The sequence below is a fragment of the Lissotriton vulgaris genome, chromosome 4_1, assembly GCF_964263255.1.
Source record: "Lissotriton vulgaris chromosome 4_1, aLisVul1.2, whole genome shotgun sequence".
Classification (NCBI taxonomy): Eukaryota; Metazoa; Chordata; class Amphibia; order Caudata; family Salamandridae; genus Lissotriton; species Lissotriton vulgaris.
In genome coordinates, this window is record NC_141691.1 from 1,107,687,086 (window position 1) to 1,107,710,038 (window position 22,953).

At 49.5% G+C, this 22,953-nt stretch overlaps 1 protein-coding gene across 2 annotated transcripts in view; it reads left to right on the top strand.

The window, feature by feature from the left end:
- Positions 1 to 22,953, top strand: part of LOC147722937 (uncharacterized) — a 417,291-nt gene that overhangs the window by 58,589 nt on the left and 335,749 nt on the right. For both annotated transcript variants that reach the window (XM_086965333.1, XM_086965332.1), the window contains exon 5: positions 1,653 to 1,733. In XM_086965333.1, the coding sequence (XP_086821459.1) occupies positions 1,653 to 1,733 (81 nt within the window). The remainder of the gene's footprint in view (positions 1 to 1,652; positions 1,734 to 22,953) is intronic.

Below are 22,953 nucleotides of genomic sequence, written 5' to 3' on the forward strand. Positions count from 1 at the left end.
AAGTCTTGGAAGAGCAGTTCTTCAAATATGCTTTTTTACTAATATCTTTTTAATTACCTAATATTTATGAAATTGTAATACCGTTTGAACATCGCTAAACTGTTTGGTTATAACCAGGTTTACTTCAAAATGAATTATTCAGTACTGTATTTTCTCGCACAAGATGTGTTGTGGAATAATTTATCGTTCTGTATAATCTTTTATGGATATTTTTAACTGAAATAAAGAATAAATGGACTCCGGAGCTATGGGCGTGGCTTCCTCGTGAGCTGTATGAGGAATCAACTGATGCGGGCAGTGTTGCCAGATTGGGCTAGATCACGCACAATTGGGCTATATTTTTCCCGGTTGTGCGGTAAAATTTTGGCTTGTGCTAGTTGCCAGATTATAAATATATATACAGCCTTCCAGCAAAGTAGTATGTTAACGTGCGTTTCTCATCGCAATCACTTCACTGAGACAGGTTTGTGAGATTTAAGCATTACCTTTAGTAGAACAATTCTTCAAATAGACAAAGCAGTATCTCAAACTAATCCTAAATTTCTACCAAAAGAAGCCTCGAAATTCCACATGAGTCCATACATTGAGTTGCCTATGTTCTGTCCTCAATCAGACTCCGTGGCGGCTAGAGCATTCCACACATGAGATGTTGAAAAATGCACAAATGTTCTAAATTGATGGAACACAATAGTTTTATAAAACTCAACAACTATTTGTTGCATTCTCCCAACCACAAAATGGTAAAGCAATTTCCAAATCGGATATGTCATGTTTGGTAGTAAAATGTAGCCTAACATGCTATTCTAAAGCCAAGCGACCCCCTCCCTATCCCACCAAAAGCTCGCTCTACACGTAAAAAAGGAGCTTTAATGGCTTTTCTGGGAAATCTACCAATAGCGGACATATGCAAAGCAGCTACATGGACTACACCGCATACATTTACAGAACAGTACATGTCATGGCAAGACAATGTCGGTCGAGTGGTACTACATTTGTTATTTCAAACAAATGCACCCACCACAGGTTAGCCACCGCTTAGGAGGAGAAATGGTTTTCTGTCTACGCTAAGCATTTATATCTACAGCTACACATGCCATCAAAAGGTGAATGTTACTTACTCTGTAAACAGGTTTGTGGCATGTAGTGCTGTAGATTCACATGCAGGGACCCTTCTCTAAGAAAACCTGTGGAGGTTGCAGTTATCATACTTACATTTCCATGGTCATCTCGCTAGGATACCTTAGACATAAAACAATCTAACAATCGAGTTGAGGACCATGCGCATTGCAAGCAAGAGGAGAAGTCCCGGAACCTCATGACTGGAAAGTCTTATTCTAAGAAACTAATTGCATACTTATGAGCCCAGCACTAGATGGCAGTTTTATGCTAAGCATGTGAATCTACAGCACTGCATGCTACAAACAGATACTTACAGAGTAACATTCACTATATATAGATATATAGTTTTATAAATATAGTTCTTTACTGATAAAAATCGTTCTTACTATTTTCTGACTATTTTTTAAAATGAATTCGAAACTTTAAAAAAAAATAAACTCTTAAACTTTTATATATATATTTAAGTTGCATTTTCTGAATTGAGTTTTAGCTTTTGGGTATTTTGTGCAATTTGTCTTTATTTTGTATTCCAGATAGTCAACCACCCCCTGCGAAGAAATTGACAAGCTTGAAAGATTACATCAATGACCCTGATCGAGATGAGCCACTTATAGGTGAAGTAACTATGTCATGGTTTGAGAGTTAGACATGTCAGAAATAAAGTTAATGTACCCAATCTTCCTTTACTAGCACTTATCCATATTTGTCATTAGATAGAAAAAAAATTCAGTGTTCTTATTGATGACCTTTTTTGTCACATTTCTGCTCAGGTTTAATCATTGTAAAGTTCCTATAATTGTGCTGCTTTTTAAGCCAGATATTTTGTTAGTCTGGCATTAAAGCTGATTTCCAATTCTGGTTTAATCTCTTTCTGCACTGATAAGCTACTGTGAGAAAGTGCCTCTTTTGACATGGTTGGCCCCCCACTTTTTGCATGGATATTTTTTGGTTTTGTAGGAAGCTGGGTTTCTGTTACATTAACCTCCCACCCCCACTTTTTTGCCAGATTTCTGATTCACTTTGACTTGATGTGCCCTGGGTCCCTACCAATCAGATTTCCAGGGCATGCGTTCTTTCACAAAACTGTACCTTTTGTACCTCCAATTGGCACCTCTCTGACCACATGTAAGTCCCTTGTAAAAGGCACCATGGGTACCAAGGACACTGTGATCAAATAAGCCCTCTAAGGACTGTAGCACATATTGTGCCACCCTTAGAGGTCCCATACCTTAACACACACACTGCCATTACAGGCTGCCTGTATTGGTGCAGAGAAAAGTGGTTGACTTGGCACACATCCCTGTGTGCCATGCCTACAAGCCACTGCTTATGGTATAGGCCAGCCACCCTTTTAGCCGGGTGCACTATACCACTGGTGAGGGTACAGTTGCATGGGCACTGTAACCCTACAGTGTCTAAGTCCCTTCTTAGACATTGTAAATGTAGTAAAGCCATAAAGAGTATATGGTCTGGGAGTTTGTCATGACAAACTCCACAGCACTATAATGGCTTTACTGGATTCTGGAGAGTTTGGTACCAAACCTTTGACGCCAGTTTGGAATTTATTATACAATGCACTCCAAGGACATCTTAGAGAAACCCAATGAAAAACGACCAGCCTCTGGTGGGTTCCCTGCCTGGCAAACACCAGTTTGGCATCACAAGACATGTTTCTGGACCCCTGAGGTGAGGGCCTTCGATCTGAGTCTAGGAACGAAGCCTTTCTGGTGAACGTGTTCACACCTCCCCACGATCAGGTAGAGCCATCTGTGGCAGGGGAGCTTCAAAGGCCTTGCCACCTTTGTAACGCAACCCCCAGCCTTTCCTGCTATCAGGAGCAGGCCCCTTGCCTGTCTCCCCCTCCTTTTCGGCGGGAGGACAGGTGGGGAAAATGAGAACAACCCAGGTGTGCCCACCTGTGCCAACCCCTCCTGTACTGGGGCGGGGATATTAGGAGGGAGGGCGGGGGGGGTGTTCTGAAGCCAGTCCAGATTAGGGATTGTGAGCACACCAAGGGTGAAGTCACCCTAAGGTCAGTAGCCCATTGGCTACTGACCTCGAGTCCCCTAAACCACCCCCTAAATACAGTATTTAGGGGGCAGGCCTGAACCAAGAAGGCAGATTCCTGCAACGTGCGCAGACGGATGAAGGAAGACTCCCAGCAGAGGAGACTGCAGAGAAGAACCGACTTTGCCCCATCCCTTATGGCCCAGCTGCAGCTTCCAGAGATCCTGCACCAAAATTCGCCATGTCCTGTAGCCAGCGACTTCCAGAACCCCTGGGAGGACTGGTTGCCTTCAACAAAGACCAGATCTCCCGTGAACAGCAGCTCTGTTCAAAAGAATCCCCAAAGAAAGACTCAGTCTACTGAGGACAAAGAAATCCGACGCCTGGAACCACCACTGCAACTGAGGCCTACGGCCTGAGTCTAAGAGGCCTATTTGTCCTGGCGAGGTACCCATGCACTCCAGTCCAAGTCCACCATGGTTTGACCTCTCCAGTACTCCCCAAAGTCACCTTCAGCCTCTGCACGGAGACCCCACACCCCCAACCGTGAGTGACCCGGTAAGGTGAAATCTCACCTCAAAAGGCACCCCTGCAACGCCCTGCTCCTTGGAGAAGAGGACCTGAGGTGCACCCATGTCCACCTGCCCAGCTGTTGATTCCTCCCAGAAGACTTCCTGGACCAAGCCTTCAGCAAAAACCGGCCACACTCCCATTTAAAACAGGGCACCCGATGCCAAAACAGCACCCTGCACCCTTATGCCCCAGTCGGTGCAATTTGTGTGCTAACTTGAACCCCACTTTGCCCTGGTCTTAACCCAGGGAGCTTTTCTCCCTCAACCATGTCCCCTGCTAGTGAGCAGCCACCAACCGGAGGGCCCCTATTCCCCATTGGATAACATTGGGCCTCAGCACTCTGCTCCCAGCCTCCCTAATGCCACTGAGGGTGCTTTTTGACTGCATCCTTGACCCTGGGGGGACCCTTGTCCTAACTCCAGAACCTCATCCCTCAAGGCCGTTTACTTACCTGCAAAACGTTAACCCTATTTTTCTCCATATGATCGTATTAACTTTTCCTCTGAAAAACTTCTGTGTTGAGGGTGTTTTGTATGGTAACCCGAGAAACTGTGTTTTGATAAGGGGGCGTGGCTTGGCGAGTGACCGGGATGGCCGCACTGAGCTAAGCGCTCCAGCTACCAGTAACCCATCTGGCAATCCCCAGTCATGTAAGAGGCCCAAACTTGCCGGGCAGATATCGCAACGGCGGTAGGGCGGCAATTGATGAACTTTTGGCCCGGATTTGAGCCAGAGCGGTGGAGATATCCGGAGAAGGCACCTGAAAATGTGTGTGAACGCAACAACCAAGATGGCGGCCTGGTGAACGCTCCTGTTCACCAGGCCGCCATCCCCCAACGCCAACCCGCCACTCCACCCAGCTAGGCTGGGTGGGGGGTGGCGGGATGGGAATTGTTGTTTCAGCTTATCACTGAGCTCATGGTATATCTAAGAATTAATAGCATTTTTGGGCACAGATCTTGGTCACACTTCCTTATGGCAAACACGGCGCAGATATGGCACAGGTAGGACACAACACTGGACCCTCCAACATTACACTGATTTAATGCAATGTCAGGGGCTTAAACGACACCCGTAAGAGATGACAGGTACTGCATTACCTGATCCGACACAAGGTAGATATTGCCCTGATACAAGAGGCCCATCTCCTTCTCGGTTTGCATCCTCCTGGGGCCCAAACTGCTGCTTTGCTAACTACAGCAATTATGCCAGGGGCACAGCCATCTTTATTCATAAGCGACTCCCCTTCAAATGCCACTCAGTTATGTACGACGACTCCGGCAGATTTGTAATTGTAGAAGGCACACTTTTCCACTGTAGGATTGCGCTAGGCTGCATTTATGGACCGAACACGGACTCACCTAACTTCTTCCATGCCCTTTATACAAAACTGCTACGCTTGGGCTCCACGCCATTGATACTGGGAGGCTACTTTAACGTAACGTTTGACCCTGTTTCTGACAGTACATCGACAGCCCCTGATCGGAAACCAAGAGCACGCAAAGCCCTGCATTCAAGGTGTGACCACCTCTCGTTACTAGACCTAGGACGGAACCGTGACACAGACCACAATAATTATGCCTACTACACTGGCGCAAGCAACACCTGGACGAGACTGGACTATTGGTTTGTCTCCCATGAGATCTCCGGATGGTTCCACAACATACAAACACTAACCAGATCTTGCTCTGACCACTCCCCAGTGTTCTCGGGGTTACTGATTCCTCGCCCGATGGCTACGAGCGACAGTGGAGATTCCCGAACCGCGCCCTAGACGACTATTTGTTCAGGCAGGAACTATATGTAGCCATAGAAGAGTACTTTGACATAAACTCAGGCTCAGTGGACACCGTAGCAGTACTATGGGAGGGTTTCAAAGCATATATGAGAGGGATATGTATTTCGAAAAGTGCTGGGGTACTCCGGGATCTGCGTAACTCTCTCGCACGGATAGAAAACGAACTGACGCTGCTAGACACATCACAGGTAAGTGCCGCTGACCCGGGATACGACTTGAAGAGGGCAGCTCTATTGCTAAAATACAGGGAAGTGGTTGATAGGGATTTTTTATATATGGGGAAATACCATTGTGCCAAAGTCTACGGCGAGGGAGACCGGCCAGGCTGGATCCTAGCACAAATGCTTAGACCCCACCATGCGAAGTCATTCATTACGGAACTGCACTCCACTTCTGGCACCAAACTCAAGGATCCCCTAATGATTCAAAAATAATTTCTATCCAATTTCAAAACACTATACACCACTAAATTAGGGACGGATCACTCTGGACAAGAGGAATACCTCTCGGAGATAGCGCTAGTCTACTTAGAAAAATTCATGCAAGAGTTATGTTATGTTATGAGTACTTCTAAATCGCATCATTGATCCTAGATAGGATATCACGGTGCTGAAGAGTTCCTGGCAGAAACCATCACAGCTAACATTATTAACGAGGCTATCGCAGCCCTGAATACATCTAAAGCCCCCGGGCTGGATGGATTCACGACTGAGTTTTATAAAGCCTACCAAGACATACTGACCCCGCACTTATTAGACGTTTATACCGAAGCCCTGGAGAAACAGCAGCTCCCCCTTACCCTGAGAGAAACGGTTATTATACTGCTTCCGAAGCCCGGAAAGGACCCCCTACAATGCAGCTCTTATCGCCCCCTCTCCTTGTTAAATCTAGATTACAAAATTCTTGCGAAAGCTTTGGCGTGACGCCTCATTGCTCATGGAATCTATTATATCCCCTGCCCAGTCAGGATTTGTTCCGCATAGATCCACTGTCTCTAATCTCTGCACTCTGTTTAATACTCTGCATAGAGTAGACTCAGATATACCTGCGGTGGCGATCCTATTGGGTACCGAAAAAGCTTTTGACTCCCTAGAATGGCCCTTCTTTCTATCTATAATGAAACGCATGGGAATGCCACAGGGTTTTATTGCAACAACGGCCTTATTGTATACTCAACCCACGGCCAGACTCCGACTGAATGGCACCCTCTCTCCCCCCCCTTTGCTTCATCACGTGGCACGCGTCAGGGATGCCCCGTTGCTGTTTATCTTGGCAATGGACCCCCAGATTAGGCATTTCCAAGAGAAACACCTCCACAGAGGGTTGGTATGTAATACTGGCCCATTATTAGTCTCCCTATATGCAGACACTTTTATACGTACATGACCACCAAACAAATCTTGATCCGCTACTTAGGGAGATTCTCCGCTTTGGTACCTTCTCTGGCCTAGCAATTAACTGGCGTAAATCTGTTACTTTTCCACTCACACTGGGGACGCCCCATTGGACCCCGGAATTCCCCCTAGATTGGTGCACTGACTCGGTAAAATACTTAGGAATCCACATCCATCGTGACACTGAACAGATTGTGCGCCGCAATTATAGAGTGGCAGTCTCCCATCCCAGATGGAGTCACGCATAGACTCCTGACTCAAACTTCCTTTTTCAATGGCAGGTCGTGTTGCCCTAATAAAAATGATAGTGCTCCCTAAGTTCCTATATTTATTCCACAACATCCCAATCCCACTCACCAACAAGTTTTTCAGTACCCTATGGTCGTTAATGACCAAACTAGTTTGGGGGGGCGACAAGACACCCAGGGTGAAGTGGCTAGTGATAACCCTTCCCTATGACATGGGTGGGTATGGGGTCCCTGATCTGCACTTATACTATTTGACTGCACAGTGCAGTTTTGCGCACACATGGTATTACCCGAATGCACGGATTACCTACCTTTGTCCGGAATCAGACTTAGTTCCCCTACCCCACTCGCTTACGTTTTACCTACTGGTATCCCTCGAGATCCCAAAAACATACAGCCGGTCTCCACCACCAGCTGGGCATGGCACCGATTATACAGTATCACCCGCACGCAGACCTTATATTCCTCCTCCCTTCCACTGCCTAATGCCCACTTGTTGCCTATAATAGGCAAAACGCTGGTGCAAAGAACCTGCACCAAGTTCAACATTCACACACTAGGAAATCTCTTTCCCGCGAGTCATATCTCTGACCTGGAGGATATGTCCACGTTCTCAGAGGCTACAGTAATGGACAGGTTCATTCTAACCAGACTACGCTCAGCTTTACGAGGCAGATTTCCAGACTAGCCACTGGAACCCCCTTCATTTCCTCCCCTCACACTGGTGATAGACAGCAGTAAATGGCACCATCTTATATCCCAGTTATACAGGGCCTGCTCCGACCTGATCCCAGTGGATGACACGAGGGTACGCTCTGCGTGGTAATCTGACTTGGGCAACCCAATCACGGACAACCAGTGGTGAGCCTGCTGCAGGGTTACTAAAACTGTATCCTTTAACAGTAAGCATAAATGAATACATTTTAAATTCCTACATAGAATTTACGTCACACCCGCCCGAACACATAAGATAGATGCCTCCAGACCCCACCACTGTCAGCGTTGCCAGGCCCCACAAGCGGACTTTTCACACCTTGCATGTAACTGCCCACGAATTCATGCTTTTTGGGTAGAAGTCCACACACAATTTTAAGTAAAATGATTCAAATCCCCATGGAACCGCTGCCCGAGATAGCATTATTGGGGTATGTGGTACAGATTCCTCTGAAAGTTAGCAGGTTTGCCGCTATTTCCTTACTCCTATCTAAAAGGGAAGTCACAATTTATTGGGGTAGCAAAAGAGAACCAACAACAACTGGTTGGATACACAGTTTAGCGACTTGTTCAGTAAAAAGTGATTTGTATTTTAGTACTGTTCCGGCATCCTCTAGACCCAAAGATATTTGGGTGCCATATTGAACCTTTCTAGTGTCACAACAACAAGCCCATCCTACGCAACAAGACCAGGGCAAGGAACCGACGGTAGTGGGTTGAAATAGACATTGTACTCATAAGTGTGTCTGTATGTGCTCTGTGTGATTTGGTGTAGCACTGTGGGCGCATCGGGCCCATGTGGGCTAATGGAAAAGTGGGGAGAGTCGATTTGACATGTAGAAATGACTTAATACCTACTGGGTCTTCAACGACACATTAGCTGTACTGTACTTATCGCCGTCCTGCTATAACGGGCCTGAACGATGTTACAATGACTAAGTTGAACTGTACATGATTTGCAATGTGATTGAACTCTGTGCTCTGCTTTGTTTTTTTCTACAACACTGCAAAAATAAAGTTTAAAAAAAAACCAAAAAAATAACCTGTGTTTTCATAAACTGTTTTACTCACATTTTATCCCGGAAATTTCCTAGTGTGATATCCACGCTTGTCACACTGAGTAGAAAAAGTAATCTGAAAAGTAATCTAAAGTTATCATACAGTAATTGCAAAGTAACTGAAATGCAATTTCAACTGTCTGAATATTTGATCTACCTGTAACTGAATTCACCTGTATTACCGTAGAAAAGTATTATTTTACTTACCTGCACCAAGACTGGCTTGGTTCTAAAAAATAAAATGCAACAAAGAAATATTTTTATACAAAACCTATTGGTCAGAGTTCATTCTTTGAGTGTGTGAAATCATTTCTTGTCTGTGTTTACAATAAATGCTTAACACAACCCCTTGATAAGGACTTACTGCTCGCCCACACTAGCACAAATAGAGGAAGGTATTCTCTACTTTTACGTCTGTAAGCCTTTGGGGATCCACTGGACTTGGTGCACACTATACTTTACTTTGGTATAGTATATACAGAGCCAGCTTCCTACACCGTGCCTTTCTTTTGTTCAGTGCTGCACCAGCGCATCACCACCTCAGCACAGCACCACCTCCACATCAGTGCACCACCATCTGCGCTGCCCTGCCTCGGCCGCAGCGCTGCCCTGCCTCAGCGCAGCCCTGCCTCTGCACCAGCGCAGCCCTGCCTCTGCACCAGCGCAGCCCTGCCTCTGCACCAGTGCAGCCCTGCCTCTGCACCAGCGCAGCCCTGCCTCGGCACCAGCGCAGCCCTGCCTCGGCACCAGCGCAGCCCTGCCTCGGCACCAGCGCAGCCCTGCCTCGGCACCAGCGCAGCGCAGCGCAGCCCTGCCTCGGCACCAGTGCAGCCCTGCCTCGGCACCAGTGCAGCCCTGCCTCGGCACCAGCGCAGCGCAGCCCTGCCTCGGCACCAGCGCAGCGCAGCCCTGCCTCGGCACCAGCGCAGCGCAGCCCTGCCTCGGCACCAGCGCAGCGCAGCCCTGCCTCGGCACCAGCGCAGCGCAGCCCTGCCTCGGCACCAGCGCAGCGCAGCCCTGCCTCGGCACCAGCGCAGCGCAGCCCTGCCTCGGCACCAGCGCAGCGCAGCCCTGCCTCGGCACCAGCGCAGCGCAGCGCAGCCCTGCCTCGGCCGCAGCGCAGCCCTGCCTCGGCCGCAGCGCAGCGCAGCCCTGCCTCGGCCGCAGCGCAGCGCAGCCCTGCCTCGGCCGCAGCGCAGCGCAGCCCTGCCTCGGCACCAGCGCAGCGCAGCCCTGCCTCGGCACCAGCGCAGCGCAGCCCTGCCTCGGCACCAGCGCAGCGCAGCCCTGCCTCGGCACCAGCGCAGCATCACCTAAGCACCACTTCAGTCTGCCTCTCCGAATAGAATAGCTCTATTGTACAGTTTTTTATTTTTTTTATTTTTAATAATTTGTTTATTGATATTCATTAACTCCTTTGATGCGGGGGATATTCCCCCGCTGTGCTGGGGGGAGGGGGGTGCGCACAGCGCTCACATGCTCATGACGAGCTCAGCTCGTCACGGCCACACCCGTCCCCGTGGAACGCTCAGCACAGCAGGGGAATTATCCCGCATGCGAGCGTTCCACGGCTCATGACGAGCTGAGCTAGTCATGAGCACCGGAGCGCTGTGGCTCATGACGAGCTCAGCTCATCATGAGCTTTCAAGGGGTTAAAAAGTACAAATGAAAGTCAAACTGTAAACAATAACTGAGATCATTAAATTTCTGCATTATTTATTCCATGTGTAAACATTTCATGAATAGTCTTCTTAGACAATATCTCGAGGGTAGCTTATGCTTACCTACTTCCATGCATGAATCAATAGACATTCCTTGAATTACAGTATCTCATCCATATCGATGGTACGTATATAGTCCGTTAAGAATCGCCAGTAATCTTTCGGTCTAGATCGGGCAGGCAGTTCCTCTTCATATGTCAATCAATCTCTACAATAAGACATATCTCGAAACCATTGGATCACCTTTTGTGCTACCCCAACACTGAGCAATTTGACGCTTTTCTAACAATAAGGATATGGCACAGAACTTACGCTTTTCTGTTTTCACATTTATCAGTAGACCCAGCAAGCAGATTTTTACCATGCATGCGATTTTGGTTCCTACCGTGGTTGTGAGTTTAGTGGTCACTTCCTCCCAGAATGTCTGCACCTTTACACAGTTCCAAGCCAAATGAAGAAAATCAGCCCCATCCACCCAACATCTTTTGCATGTTGCCTCCTCTTGTAGCCCATATCTTTGTAGTTTAATCGGCGTGTAATATGTTTGGTGGATATATTTGAAGTGTATGATGCGCAAGTTGCCATTAGGCGTGAGCAGTTTTACTAATGCACATGTCGTTTGCCATTCCTTCTCGGTTAGTTGGTCATCAAGCCGTGCATCCCGTCTCGGCTTTATCAGTAGTATACAGGATTTCTGCCTGCGCCACTGAGTAGAGCCTTGATACCAGGTGTGAGGTGTTGGAAGTCGTCAATGAGTTGGAGTGTGTCTAAGCTGGCTGGTTCAGCTGGGTATTCCGGATATAGCTTTTGTATTGCTCTCTGCAGCCTGTAATATGTGAATCGGAACATTAAGGTTTGGTTTTGAATGTATGTCAAGTCCCGTGCTTGTCTAAATTGTCCCTCATGAAATAGGTCTCCCATCTTGTCGAATCCTACCTGCCGCAGCAAATCCATACCCACAGTCTCCCCAGTTACAGAGAGCTCTAGGTGAAAGTGCAGAGGCAAGGCCGGTGCATATAACTGTACTTTATGTGCTAATTGTCCTAACCTTTGCCATGCGTTCGCCGTGGTATCAATAGTGTTTGTCTTCTGCGTGCAAGGGTGGTCGTTTGTGTTATTATGGCTGTCAGTGGTACCGGCATTGCATCCCCCTCCTCCACCGCAGTATGTGTGAGATACAGTATTTTATGGTACCAGTAGGCAGCATATTGCGCTTGGGCGCACAAGTAATATAATAGGAAGTCTGGCATACAGAACCCTCCTCTTTCATAGGGTAGCGTTAATGTTCTGAGCTCTATGCGTGCCTGCTTGCCCGCCCAAATCAGTTTTAGTACCAATGATTTTATGTTTTCAAAAACTGCACTTGGGGGAGGGATGGGAATGTTATTAAATAGGTAGAGGAATTTAGGTAGGATATTCATTTTTACGATTACAATGCGGTCTGCAAGTGAGAGCGGTAGTTGTTTCCAACGTTGAATTTTGTCCTCGAGAGCAGAGAACTCTCCCATAATTTGTGCGGATTACCACTTCGGGATTTCTATGGTACCATACCCCCAGATACCTGATGGGATCGGTTTGCCAGTCCAAAGGGAATTCAGTTTCATGTGGTGTAGTTGTTTGTTAGGGGGAAACTCTATTGTACAGTTAATTAAAACTCACAATGTTAAAACTTCCATCATTAAGAATCATTATAAGCATGTGTTCGAGGCATGTGGGCCGCTAAATTCATATCTTGTGCATAGATCGCCGCCTAGTGTTGGGTCCGGATGATTGCACCTTGTTGTCCTGGAAGAGTCTTTGAAGTATCATGAGATAGGTGGCTCCTCCCCTGGACTACGGTGCGCATGGGCATCCTCTCCATCCTCAGATTGTTTTTTTTCTGCCATCGGGGGATGTGTTCCGTGACTCTCGTTCGGAACCTATAGGAAAAACTTGTTTTCTTCAGGCCAAAAGGACTCTTTTTTTTTTTTTTTTTTTTTTTTTTTTTTTTAATTCAAAGTATTGTATTTGCATTTTGAAGAAAGAAAAATCAACAGTGCCTACAATAATGGAGCAGCAGTTACACTTCATACCCCCCCGCCCCCCCCCCTCCCCCACAAAGTCTTTGAGGCACCGCTCAATTTGAAAAGTACCAACATCAAGTATCTTAGGGCATCCATCCCATTCTTCCCTGTGCGACTCATAGTCATCGGTGCATTTGGATTCCTCCCTATGTCCCATGTTCCAAGCCCCACCCCCCTATACCCCTCCTTCTAGCCCGTGGTGTTGTCTCCATTTAGACCAAACTTTCCGGAACTTTTTGGGGCAACCCCTCGGCTGCCATATATAGGTCCAGCCCCCTTCTCCATTCCTCCAGCTCCGGAGGTTCCGGTGACCCCCAGTATTTAGCGATGTCTCTCTTTGCCACTACCAATGCCAGGACTAGAAAGATGGTGAGTGCTCTGGTCAGGTCAAGCGAAGTAAAGCCAGTTTTGGGTCTCGGGGTAGTGTAGCCCCCAGAACTTCCTCTAACTCCTGGAAGACCTGTGTCCAGTATGCCTGTATTTTTACACATGCCCAGATCGTGTGGTAGAAGTCCCCATCGGCTTGACGGCACCGAAGACCACGCACGTCATCCACTTTACCCATCCTCGTTAGGCGTACTCTATCATAATAGGTTCTGTGTAGCACCTTAAATTGGGTAAGACGCAGTCGCGATTTGATAGCCACCTCCCGGGGATGCATTCGTACAAGGTCCCAGTCTAGTTCTTCTAGCTCTCCCACCTCCGCCTTCCAGCGTTCTCTAAGGTGTGCCAGGTCCCCCAGCATATTATTAGTTAGTGTTCTGTATGTGAGGGAGACCGCCTTCCCCGGTATCTGTTCCTGCAGGAGCCGCCCCTCCAATGGTGCATATTCTGGTAGCTCAGTCAGCTCAATTTTTTGTGCTCGCCATGCATGTCGTAGTTGGATATATTTGAATAGTAGTGTGTCATGAAGGCCAAACTCGGTTTTAAGGACTCTGAAGGACTTCAGCTCTCCCTTAGATATTATGTCTCCGATCGTAGAGGCCAAAAGGCCTCTTTAAGCGTCGGTATTGTACTTCGTTCGGTTCTGAGTTAGCGTATCCGGTTCCCGGATACTTGAGCACGTGTGCTCCCAGCTTTTTAGGCCCGATCGAAGATTGACATCGATGGAATTCCAGGCCCCGTTTAAGCGTTGCCCAGTCTGTAATGCGAAGTATCCTCTCTGACGTGCACCCTGTGTGCAACAGGTGTCTGTCTCCAGACCACGACGAGGAGAGTTGCTTGGCCTGTTCGAAATTCAGGTCGGAAGAGGCGCTCGCTCTTCAACGTGAGGCGAGACTACCGGCGCGGAGAGCGTCTGATGTGGAGGATATCTTCGAGGCTGGGGACGATGAGGGCGTCCAAGAGGAGGAACCGGAGCACTTCTCCGACCCGGCCTCCTGTCAAGAATCTTACTACGGAGAAGAGGTAGACGGTGAGAACATAGAGGACGATGAAGCCGTCGAGGTAAGAGACGACGGTATGGCCATTGGAGCTGCAGAGGGCGGCTCCAGCGATGAGCAAGACCCAACCAAACCTTCTGGGGTGACAGTGACACTGTCTTGTCAAAGGCTCAGGTCGAAGCATCGCCGGAAGGCCTTAGCCATTCTACAGCCCCGCAATCTGGCCCGGCTAAGAATATTTTAGAGCCTTCGGTGGGTACGCCTTCGAAAACGAAACTGAAACTGGTCAAACCAGTATTCGTTTCGCAAAGCCCCGTTTCATCGGATCCTAAGAAGGCTCAGAGTGTCATTGCCCCTTTGGGGTCACAGAAGGGTGCCAACCCGAAGATCGGTACATCCAAGAAGGTGCCAAAGGCCCAAAGAGACGGAGCAACGTCATCTAAGGCTGCCCTCGGGGCGTGGACACTAAGGACAGACTTGAGTCGCAGCCGCCCCTCAGTCCGAATGCATACAAGTTGATGCTGGTGAAGGTTCTCGAAGAAAGGCACAAAATGGCCGTGTTGGAACGTGACGCATCAAGCCACGGCCATTTTGGGAATCCCAGCGCAACACCTGGCTCGAAGTTGGCGATGGCCGTGAAAAAAGTCAATCAGCCATCAGGGCCTCCACCTATAGTTTTTGGACTACCTCCGACTGCAAGACCTAAAACGTCTAAGCTGGCACAGGGCACCGACCCTGGTAAAATGATGTCAAAACTTAAGGAACGACCGCCACTCCTGAAGGCGTCGGTTCCACTCCACCTTCTTCTGAAAGCTCAAAGAAGTTGTACATTGACTCTGCAACCGGAAGACTCACCCTTTTCAAACAGATGATCTTGCCAGAGAAGCCAATGGAATCCTATCAAATTCCACTCAAAAGGAAAAGCGACTCTGCTTCCTCGCCAGTTCTTTTCGAGTCTGTGAGGCCTTATGGACAAGCCTTTACTCATTCTCCCACACGCACTGAGGATGGTGGGGTGATGACCAGAATGACAAGCAATTCAACTATCCTGATGAATCTAATCAGGATGACTCGCAGGATGTGCTCGACGATCAAGGCACGGCGGACACCCAGTCTTACCAAGTAAAGACAGCCCCCGCAGAGGATACTGCAGTGTTCAACGCTCTAATTGAAAGGGCAGCATTGAACCAAGATGTGGTCATGCATGCAGACCCAGTTGAGGAGGACTTTCTGTTTGATACCTTCTCTCCGTCGGACAGATCAGTGAAGACGCTGCCGATGCTGAAGGGTGTCCTTAAGCACGCCAATGACATTTTCAAGGACACAACCAGAGCAAGGGTGGTGAACCCACGTATTGAAAAGAAATACAGGCCTGCTCCTGTGGACCCTACGTATATCAAGGGTCAATTGCCATTGGACTCTTTGGTGGTCTCCAATGCCCGTAAGAGGACGAACTCACAAACAAGTGGTGATGCTCCTCCCCCAGACAAAGAATCTAAAGTATTAGAAGCCTCTGGGAAGCGGGTTGCTGCGCAGGCGACGAATATTTGGAGAATAGCCAATACACAAGCTCTACTGGCTAGATACGATGGGGCTCACTATGATACCCTAGAGCAATTGTTGCAACACTTGCCTGATGCATATAGAGAGGGGGCGGGAATGTTGATTCAGGAAGGGAAACTGATATCAAACGCTTCTATCAAGTGTGCCCTAGATTCAGCAGACACTGCAGCCAGGGCCATTAACACTAGTATAATGCTAAGGAGGCAGGCATGGTTACGAATTTCAGGGTTTTAGCCAGAAATACAAACAAGTTTGCTCAATCACCCCATTAACCCAGATTTCTTGTTTGGGCCGGACGTTGACACCATTCTTGAAAAGATCAAGAAGGACACCGAGACGGCTAAGTCTATGGGGGCCTTGCAGTCTCAACAGTTCAGAGGGGGTTCTTTTCGTCGCTCAGGTAGTAGAGGGCCGTCAAGGGGGCAAACATCTCAGCAAACACAATACAATAAAGGTGGTGCACAGATCACCTTTAACAAAAACAATAGAGGTGGATACCGTGGTAACAGCACCAAAGGCAGAGGACGTGGAAATAATAACACCAGGTCCTCAGCAAATACCAAACAGTGACGTCTTGTCACTGCCCCCGGACCATATAACACCGGTCGGGGGACAACTCCAGCAGTTCTTGCCAGTCTGGGAAGGCATTACCACAGACAGGTCGGTGAGGCAACTTATCCAGTACGGGTATTGTTTAGAACTGACATCCACTCCACCCGACATATCACCAAGACACCATCCTATGTCCGCAGAACACTTAACCTTATTACAGCAAGAAGTGGCCAGCATGCTGCAAAAAGGGGCCATAGAACTGGTGCCTTTAGAGGAGCACGGAACAGGGGTGTACTCTCTCTATTTCTTAGTCCCAAAGAAGGACGGGTCTCTCAGACCCATTCTGGATTTGAGACCCTTGAACCTATACATCCTTTCAGAACATTTCCACATGCTGACTCTGCAGCAGGTCCTGCCATTCCTCAGTCAGGGGGATTTTCTGGCAACTCTGGATCTGAAGGATGCATATTTCCATATACCCATACATCAGGCACACAGGAAATATCTCAGGTTCACTATACAGAACAAGCATTACAAGTTCAAGGTGCTACCCTTTGGCGTGACCACTGCTCCCAGAGTGTTCACCAAGTGCTTGGCGACAGTGGCGACACACCTTCGGAGACAAACACATTCATGTCTACCCTTACCTGGACGACTGGCTTGTGCAAGCGAAGTCGGCCCAGCAGTGCGCCCGCCACGTGTCCCGCACAATTCATCTTCTGCACAGTTTGGGATTTTCTCTGAACTATCCCAAGTCGCATCTTCAACCCGCTCAAGTACAGCAATACTTGGGAGCGACGTTGGACACTGTGACAGCTACAGCCCAGCCAAACTCAGTGCGAATCGACAGCATGCAGCTGCTGATTCGCAAATTCAGACCACAGCACTCACTACAGGCGCGAGTGTTTCTGCAGTTGATAGGCATGGTGGCCTCCTGCATCTTCATAGTCCCGCACGCGAGACTGCATATGTGTCCGCTCCAAGATTGTTTAGCACGACAGTGGAATCAGACTCCAGGGCAATTGAAAGACCTAGTGTTGGTGACCGGTCGTGCGTACAACTCTGCATTGGTGGAATCCACGCACCCTTTGCAAGGGACGACCGTTCCAAGAGCCTGTACCACAAGTAGTGCTCACGACGGACGCATCCCTCCTGGGGTGGGGGGGTGCATCTCCTTAATTATACAGTGCAGGGACTATGGTCGGATCAACAGAAGAGGATTTATTTATGTATTTATTTTTAAGGTTTTATATAGCACGGACAAGATCTTTGCAGATATCAGAGCGCTTTACAGAAACAGGAGGTAGGGTAGACAAACTCTTGAAAACAATATAATATTCGGTGGTGAGTGAGTTGCAAGGTAGGGTAGCAATCGCATAAGAGTATACACACTAATAACAATCAGGAAACAATGTTCGAGGCATGTGGGCTGCTGAATTCATATCTGTGCATAGATCGCCGCCTAGTGTTGGGTCCGGATGATTGCACCTTGTTGTCCTGGAAGAGTCTTCGAAGTATCACGAGATAGGGGGCTCCTCCCCTGGACTACAGTGCGCATGGGCATCACCTCCATCCCCAGATTGTTTTTTTCCGCAATTGGGTTCGGATGTGTTTCGGTTCCCTCTGTCTGAATCGATAGTTGATTAACTTTTCTAACTCGAGACCAAAAGGTCTTTAGGCTTGGCGTCGGTATCGTTTTCGTTCGGGTTTGTCTGTTTCTCAGCTCCGAACTCTTGCTACCCATCCGCGTGCTCTTGGCGCGGACGGGCCTACTCGACGCTCCAGACATGGAACGAACTCCGTTCAAAAGGTGCCCGGTGTGCACCTCCAAGTATTCACACCTCGATGTGCACCCTGTGTGCAACAAATGTTTGTCACCGGACCATGATAAGGCCAGGTGTACGGCCTGCTCGAAGTTCCGGTGTAAGAAGACTCTCAAGATTCGTCTGGCCGCTAGACTCCAGGCTCAGTTATCGGCGCCCCCGCCGGACAACATCTTCGAGGAATTTGTTGAAGACGACGATGTCCTACAGGTTTCGGACTCTAGCCCTGCGTCCGAGGGGGATGCCTACGACGCGGGAGACGAGGAGTTTGACGAAGCCGGCGACGAGGTAGGGGACGACGATGGGGCCATTGCCACCGTGGGGGATAGCTCGGAGGAAGAGCATCCCCAAACTGACTCAGGGGTCAACCCCCTTCATGCGGCCCAGGTCGAGGGATCGCCTTCGGGCCTTACCCAAGACCTCGTTACTCGTCCAGCAGCCCCGCCTCCGGGCCCGGCCACGGACATTTCTGATGCGCCACTCCCGTTAACGAAAACGAAAGTGAAGCTATCGGGATCCACACCTCCGGTTTCAAAACCGAAAGTGAAAGCTGCACTGGTGGGACAGAAGGCTCTGGAGGCGTCGATGTCTAAAAAATTCAAAATGGCCGACTTGAAGAGCCGCGCCAAGATGGCCGACCCGAGGACCTCGGGGTCGACGCCAAAGGCGAAGTCGACCGACGTGGCCGCGTCGGCGCCGAAGATGGTCGATGACCCGAAGAAAGCTTCGAAGAAGCGTCAAGGCGATTCCAGAGCTCTGGCTACGCCGGCTCCGGCCGTCGGGGCCAAGGATGGTGATGTGTCGGCTCCGAAGACGGTGCCTCTCGCCGACCCGACTCCCGAAACGGGGAAGTCGCTCGAGCCGGTCAAGCCCTCTCCAGCCTTAACGAAGGTGGTCGCGGAATCCCTGCAACGGATTCGGAAGGACGCTGTGGTTCCCGAACCAGAGGATGTGGTGTCGAAGCCCACACTGAAGCCGACAAAGGCGCAAACGCCTATCCGCTTCACCCTGCCGCCGAAGTCCACGCCAAAGGCTTTCGCTCCGAGGCATGGGGCAGGCGTGCCCTCGAAGGAGGTGTCGACGCCCAAAGCGTCGTTGGTGGTGTCGAAGCCTCGGCTCCAGCCACTTGCAGAGGAAGAGCGTCGAGAGGTCATCATCGACGCCAATACCGGGAAACTGTCCCTCCTCAAAAGGAAAATCACCACGGAGCCGGTGTTGGAACATTTTCGTATTCCTCTCAAAAACAAGAAGGACTCTGTGGGTACTTCGGCCCCTATAGCGCCGGCATCTCCACAAGACCTAGAACGTTCACCAACGCGTTCCAACGTGGGGGATGGTGACGAAGAGGAGGTCGAGTACAACTATCCGGCGTACTCGGATCCGGAGGAGGAACATGAACCTTGGTCTGCCGGAGGCGACCCAGAGGACCCGCAGTCGGGTCAGGAACCGCAGCTCTTTGCGGCAAAAACCTCACCGACGGAGGACTCTGCAGCCTTCAACGCTTTGATCGAGAGAGCTGCAGCTAACCATGATGTTGAGCTACATTCAGATCCTGTGGATGTGAATTTTTTGTTTGACACTTTCTCAGTGGCTGAAAAGCCAGTCAAGACATTGCCAATGCTCAAGGGAGTGCTAAAGCACGCGCCGGAGGTCTTCAAGGAGCCCACTCGGGCACGTGTCATCAATCCACGCATTGACAAGAAATATAAGGCAGCGCCCTCGGATCCAACATACATCAAGGGACACTTGCCACTGGACTCTTTGGTTGTATCCAACGCACGCAAGAGGGCGAATTCACAGACCACTGGTGACGCTCCTCCCCCAGACAAAGAGTCAAAAATATTTGAGGCCTCAGGGAAACGGATTGCTGCACAGGCAGCTAATATTTGGCGCATCTCAAACACGCAGGCCCTACTTGCACGCTACGATAGGGCTCATTACGACACCCTAGAAACACTGCTGCAGCACTTGCCTGACCAGTACAAGGAGGCAGAGGAAATGTTAATTCAGGAGGGAAAGCTCATCACAAACGCTTCCATCAAATGTGCGCTGGATGTGGCTGATACAGCCTCCAGGGCGATCAACACTAGTGTGTTGCTCAGAAGACATGCATGGCTTAGGAGATCAGGTTTTAAACCGGATATACAGACAACCATCCTGAACCAAACAGTTAATCCTGACCACTTGTTTGGCCCCGAGGTGGATGTGACGCTTGAAAAAATGAAGAAAGACACAGACACTGCTAAGTCTATGGGGGCCCTCCAGTCTCAGCAGTTTCGGGGTGGTTCCTTTCGCCGCTCCAATACCAGAGGCACCTCAAGGGGTTAGGCATCGCAATCCACACAGTACTATAAGAGCAATACCCAAACCTCATACACCAACAAGGGTAGAGGTGGCTACAGAGGCAACAACATCAAGGGCAGGGGACGTGGAAACAACAGCTCCAGGTCCACCACCGCCAACAAGCAGTGACGTCTTGTCACTGCCCCCCGACCACACAACACCGGTAGGGGGGGAGACTCCAGCAGTTCCTGCCCGCGTGGAAATCCATCACCACGGACAGGTGGGTCAAATCTCTTATCCAATACGGTTACTGTCTGGAACTTACTTCCACTCCACCAAACATACCTCCAAGAAACCGTCCTATGTCCGGCGAGCACTTGCACTTGTTGCAGCAGGAAGTTCAAGTCATGCTGCAAAAAGGGGCAATAGAGCTCGTTCCACTACAAGAAAGGGGAACAGGAGTTTACTCTCTGTAATTTCTAATCCCCAAGAAGGACGGATCCCTCAGGCCCATCCTGGACCTCAGGCCCCTCAACTGGTATATTATCTCGGAGCACTTCCATATGCTCACGTTGCAGCAGGTACTCCCTCTGCTTCAACAGGGGGACTTCCTGGCTACGTTGGATCTAAAGGATGCATACTTTCATATCCCCCTGCATCCTTCCCACAGGAAGTATCTCAGATTCACGATTCAAGACCAGCACTACCAGTTCAGCGTTCTGCCGTTCGGGGTCACCACAGCGCAATGAGTCTTTACAAAGTGCCTGGCGACTGTGGCGGCGCATCTACGACGCCAGAACGTCCACGTCTATCCCTATCTGGACGACTGGCTCATTCAGGCAAAAACAGAACAGCAGTGCGCCGACCACGTGTCCCGCACCATTCATCTCCTGCACGATCTGGGATTCTCTCTGAATTACCCAAAATCCCATCTCCAACCCGCCCATATACGGCAGTATCTGGGCGCGACAATAGACTCTGGCAGCCACTGCGCGGCCAAATTCAGTGAGAATCGCCACTATCCAGACGCTGATCCAACGATTCAGACCTCAGCACTCGCTTCCAGCGAAGGTGTTCATGCAGTTGATAGGCATGATGGCCTCCTGATTCTCCCTCGTCCCGCACGCGAGATTACATATGCGTCCGCTTCAGGAGTGCCTAGCACGTCAGTGGACTCAGGCTCATGGGCAACTGACAGACCTAGTGTTGGTGAGCGGTCGGGCATACAACTCTCTGCATTGGTGGAATCCACCAAACCTTTGCAAGGGCCGACCATTCCAAGAGCCTGTGCCACAGATCATCCTGACGGACGCTTCTCTCCAGGGATGGGGAGCGCATGTACTCCACTACACAGTGCAGGGACTATGGACACTACAGCAAAGGAAGATGCACATCAATGTTTTGGAGTTGATGGCAATCTTCATGGCCTTGAAGGCATTCAAAGTACATCTGTGCAACAAGGTCGTGTTGATCCGGACGGACAACATGACGGCCACACTCTCCGCAGCTGTCTCATCTGGCTCAGAGCATGTGGAAGTGGGCCATTCAGAGGAACATCTTCCTCATGGCAGAGCATCTCCCGGGCAAGGACAACCAGATGGCGGACCTGCTCAGCAGGCACAGCCATCAAATGCACGAGTGGGAGATACATCCATCAGTACTCCACCCGTACTTCCAAAAGTGGGGTCATCCAGAGATAGACCTGTTCGCCACAAAGGAGAACGCAAAATGCCAAAGCTTCGCCGCCAGGTTCCCACACCCGCAATCGCAGGGCAATGCGATGTGGATGAACTGGTCAGGCAGATTTGCGTACGCTTTTCCCCCAGCACCTCTGATACCGCTGGTGGCACGCAAACTCAGGCAGCACTCGATGACTCTCATCCTGGTTGCTCCAACGTGGGCTCGCTAACCATGGTACACCACGTTTCTGGAACTCTCCGTGGTACCGCATCAAAGGCTTCATCTCACTCCCAGCCTTCTGACGCAGAGCCATGGCGACATTCAGCACCCAGATCCGCAACAGCTCAACCTGGCGATCTGGCTCCTGAAGTCCTAGAGTTTGGCTACCTCAATCTTCCCCCCGATTGCATGGACATCATTCGGGAGGCAAGGAAGCCCACTACTAGAGCTTGTTATGGCCCTAAATGGAAGCGGTTTGTCGTTTACTGTGTAAACCATGATATTGACCCGCTAGGTGCTTCCATTCAGAACATCATTTGCTACCTGTTCCACCTGTACCAATGTAACTTGGCGTATTCTTCCATACGCATTCACTTGTCTGCAATGGCAGCATACCTCCAGAATAGGCAACACCTATCACTTTTTAAGGTCCCTGCTATTAAGGCTTTTCTGGAAGGACTCAAAAGGGTCATTCAGATCTGTTACGCTAAGGCTAAGCGCACACTCACAATTCCACCAAGAGCCCACTCCACCAGAAAGTTGGGGGCCTCTATGGCTTTCTTAGGTAATATTCCCTTAGAAGATATTTGTAGAGCAGCCACATGGTCTACCACACATACTTTCACTAAACATTACTGTGTAGACGTGCACTCCAAACAGCAGGCAGCTGTTGGTCAGGCTGTTCTCAAGACACTTTTTCAGACTGCTGCAGCTGGCACGGGCGGCCGCCAATAATGGGAGGACTGCTATGTATTC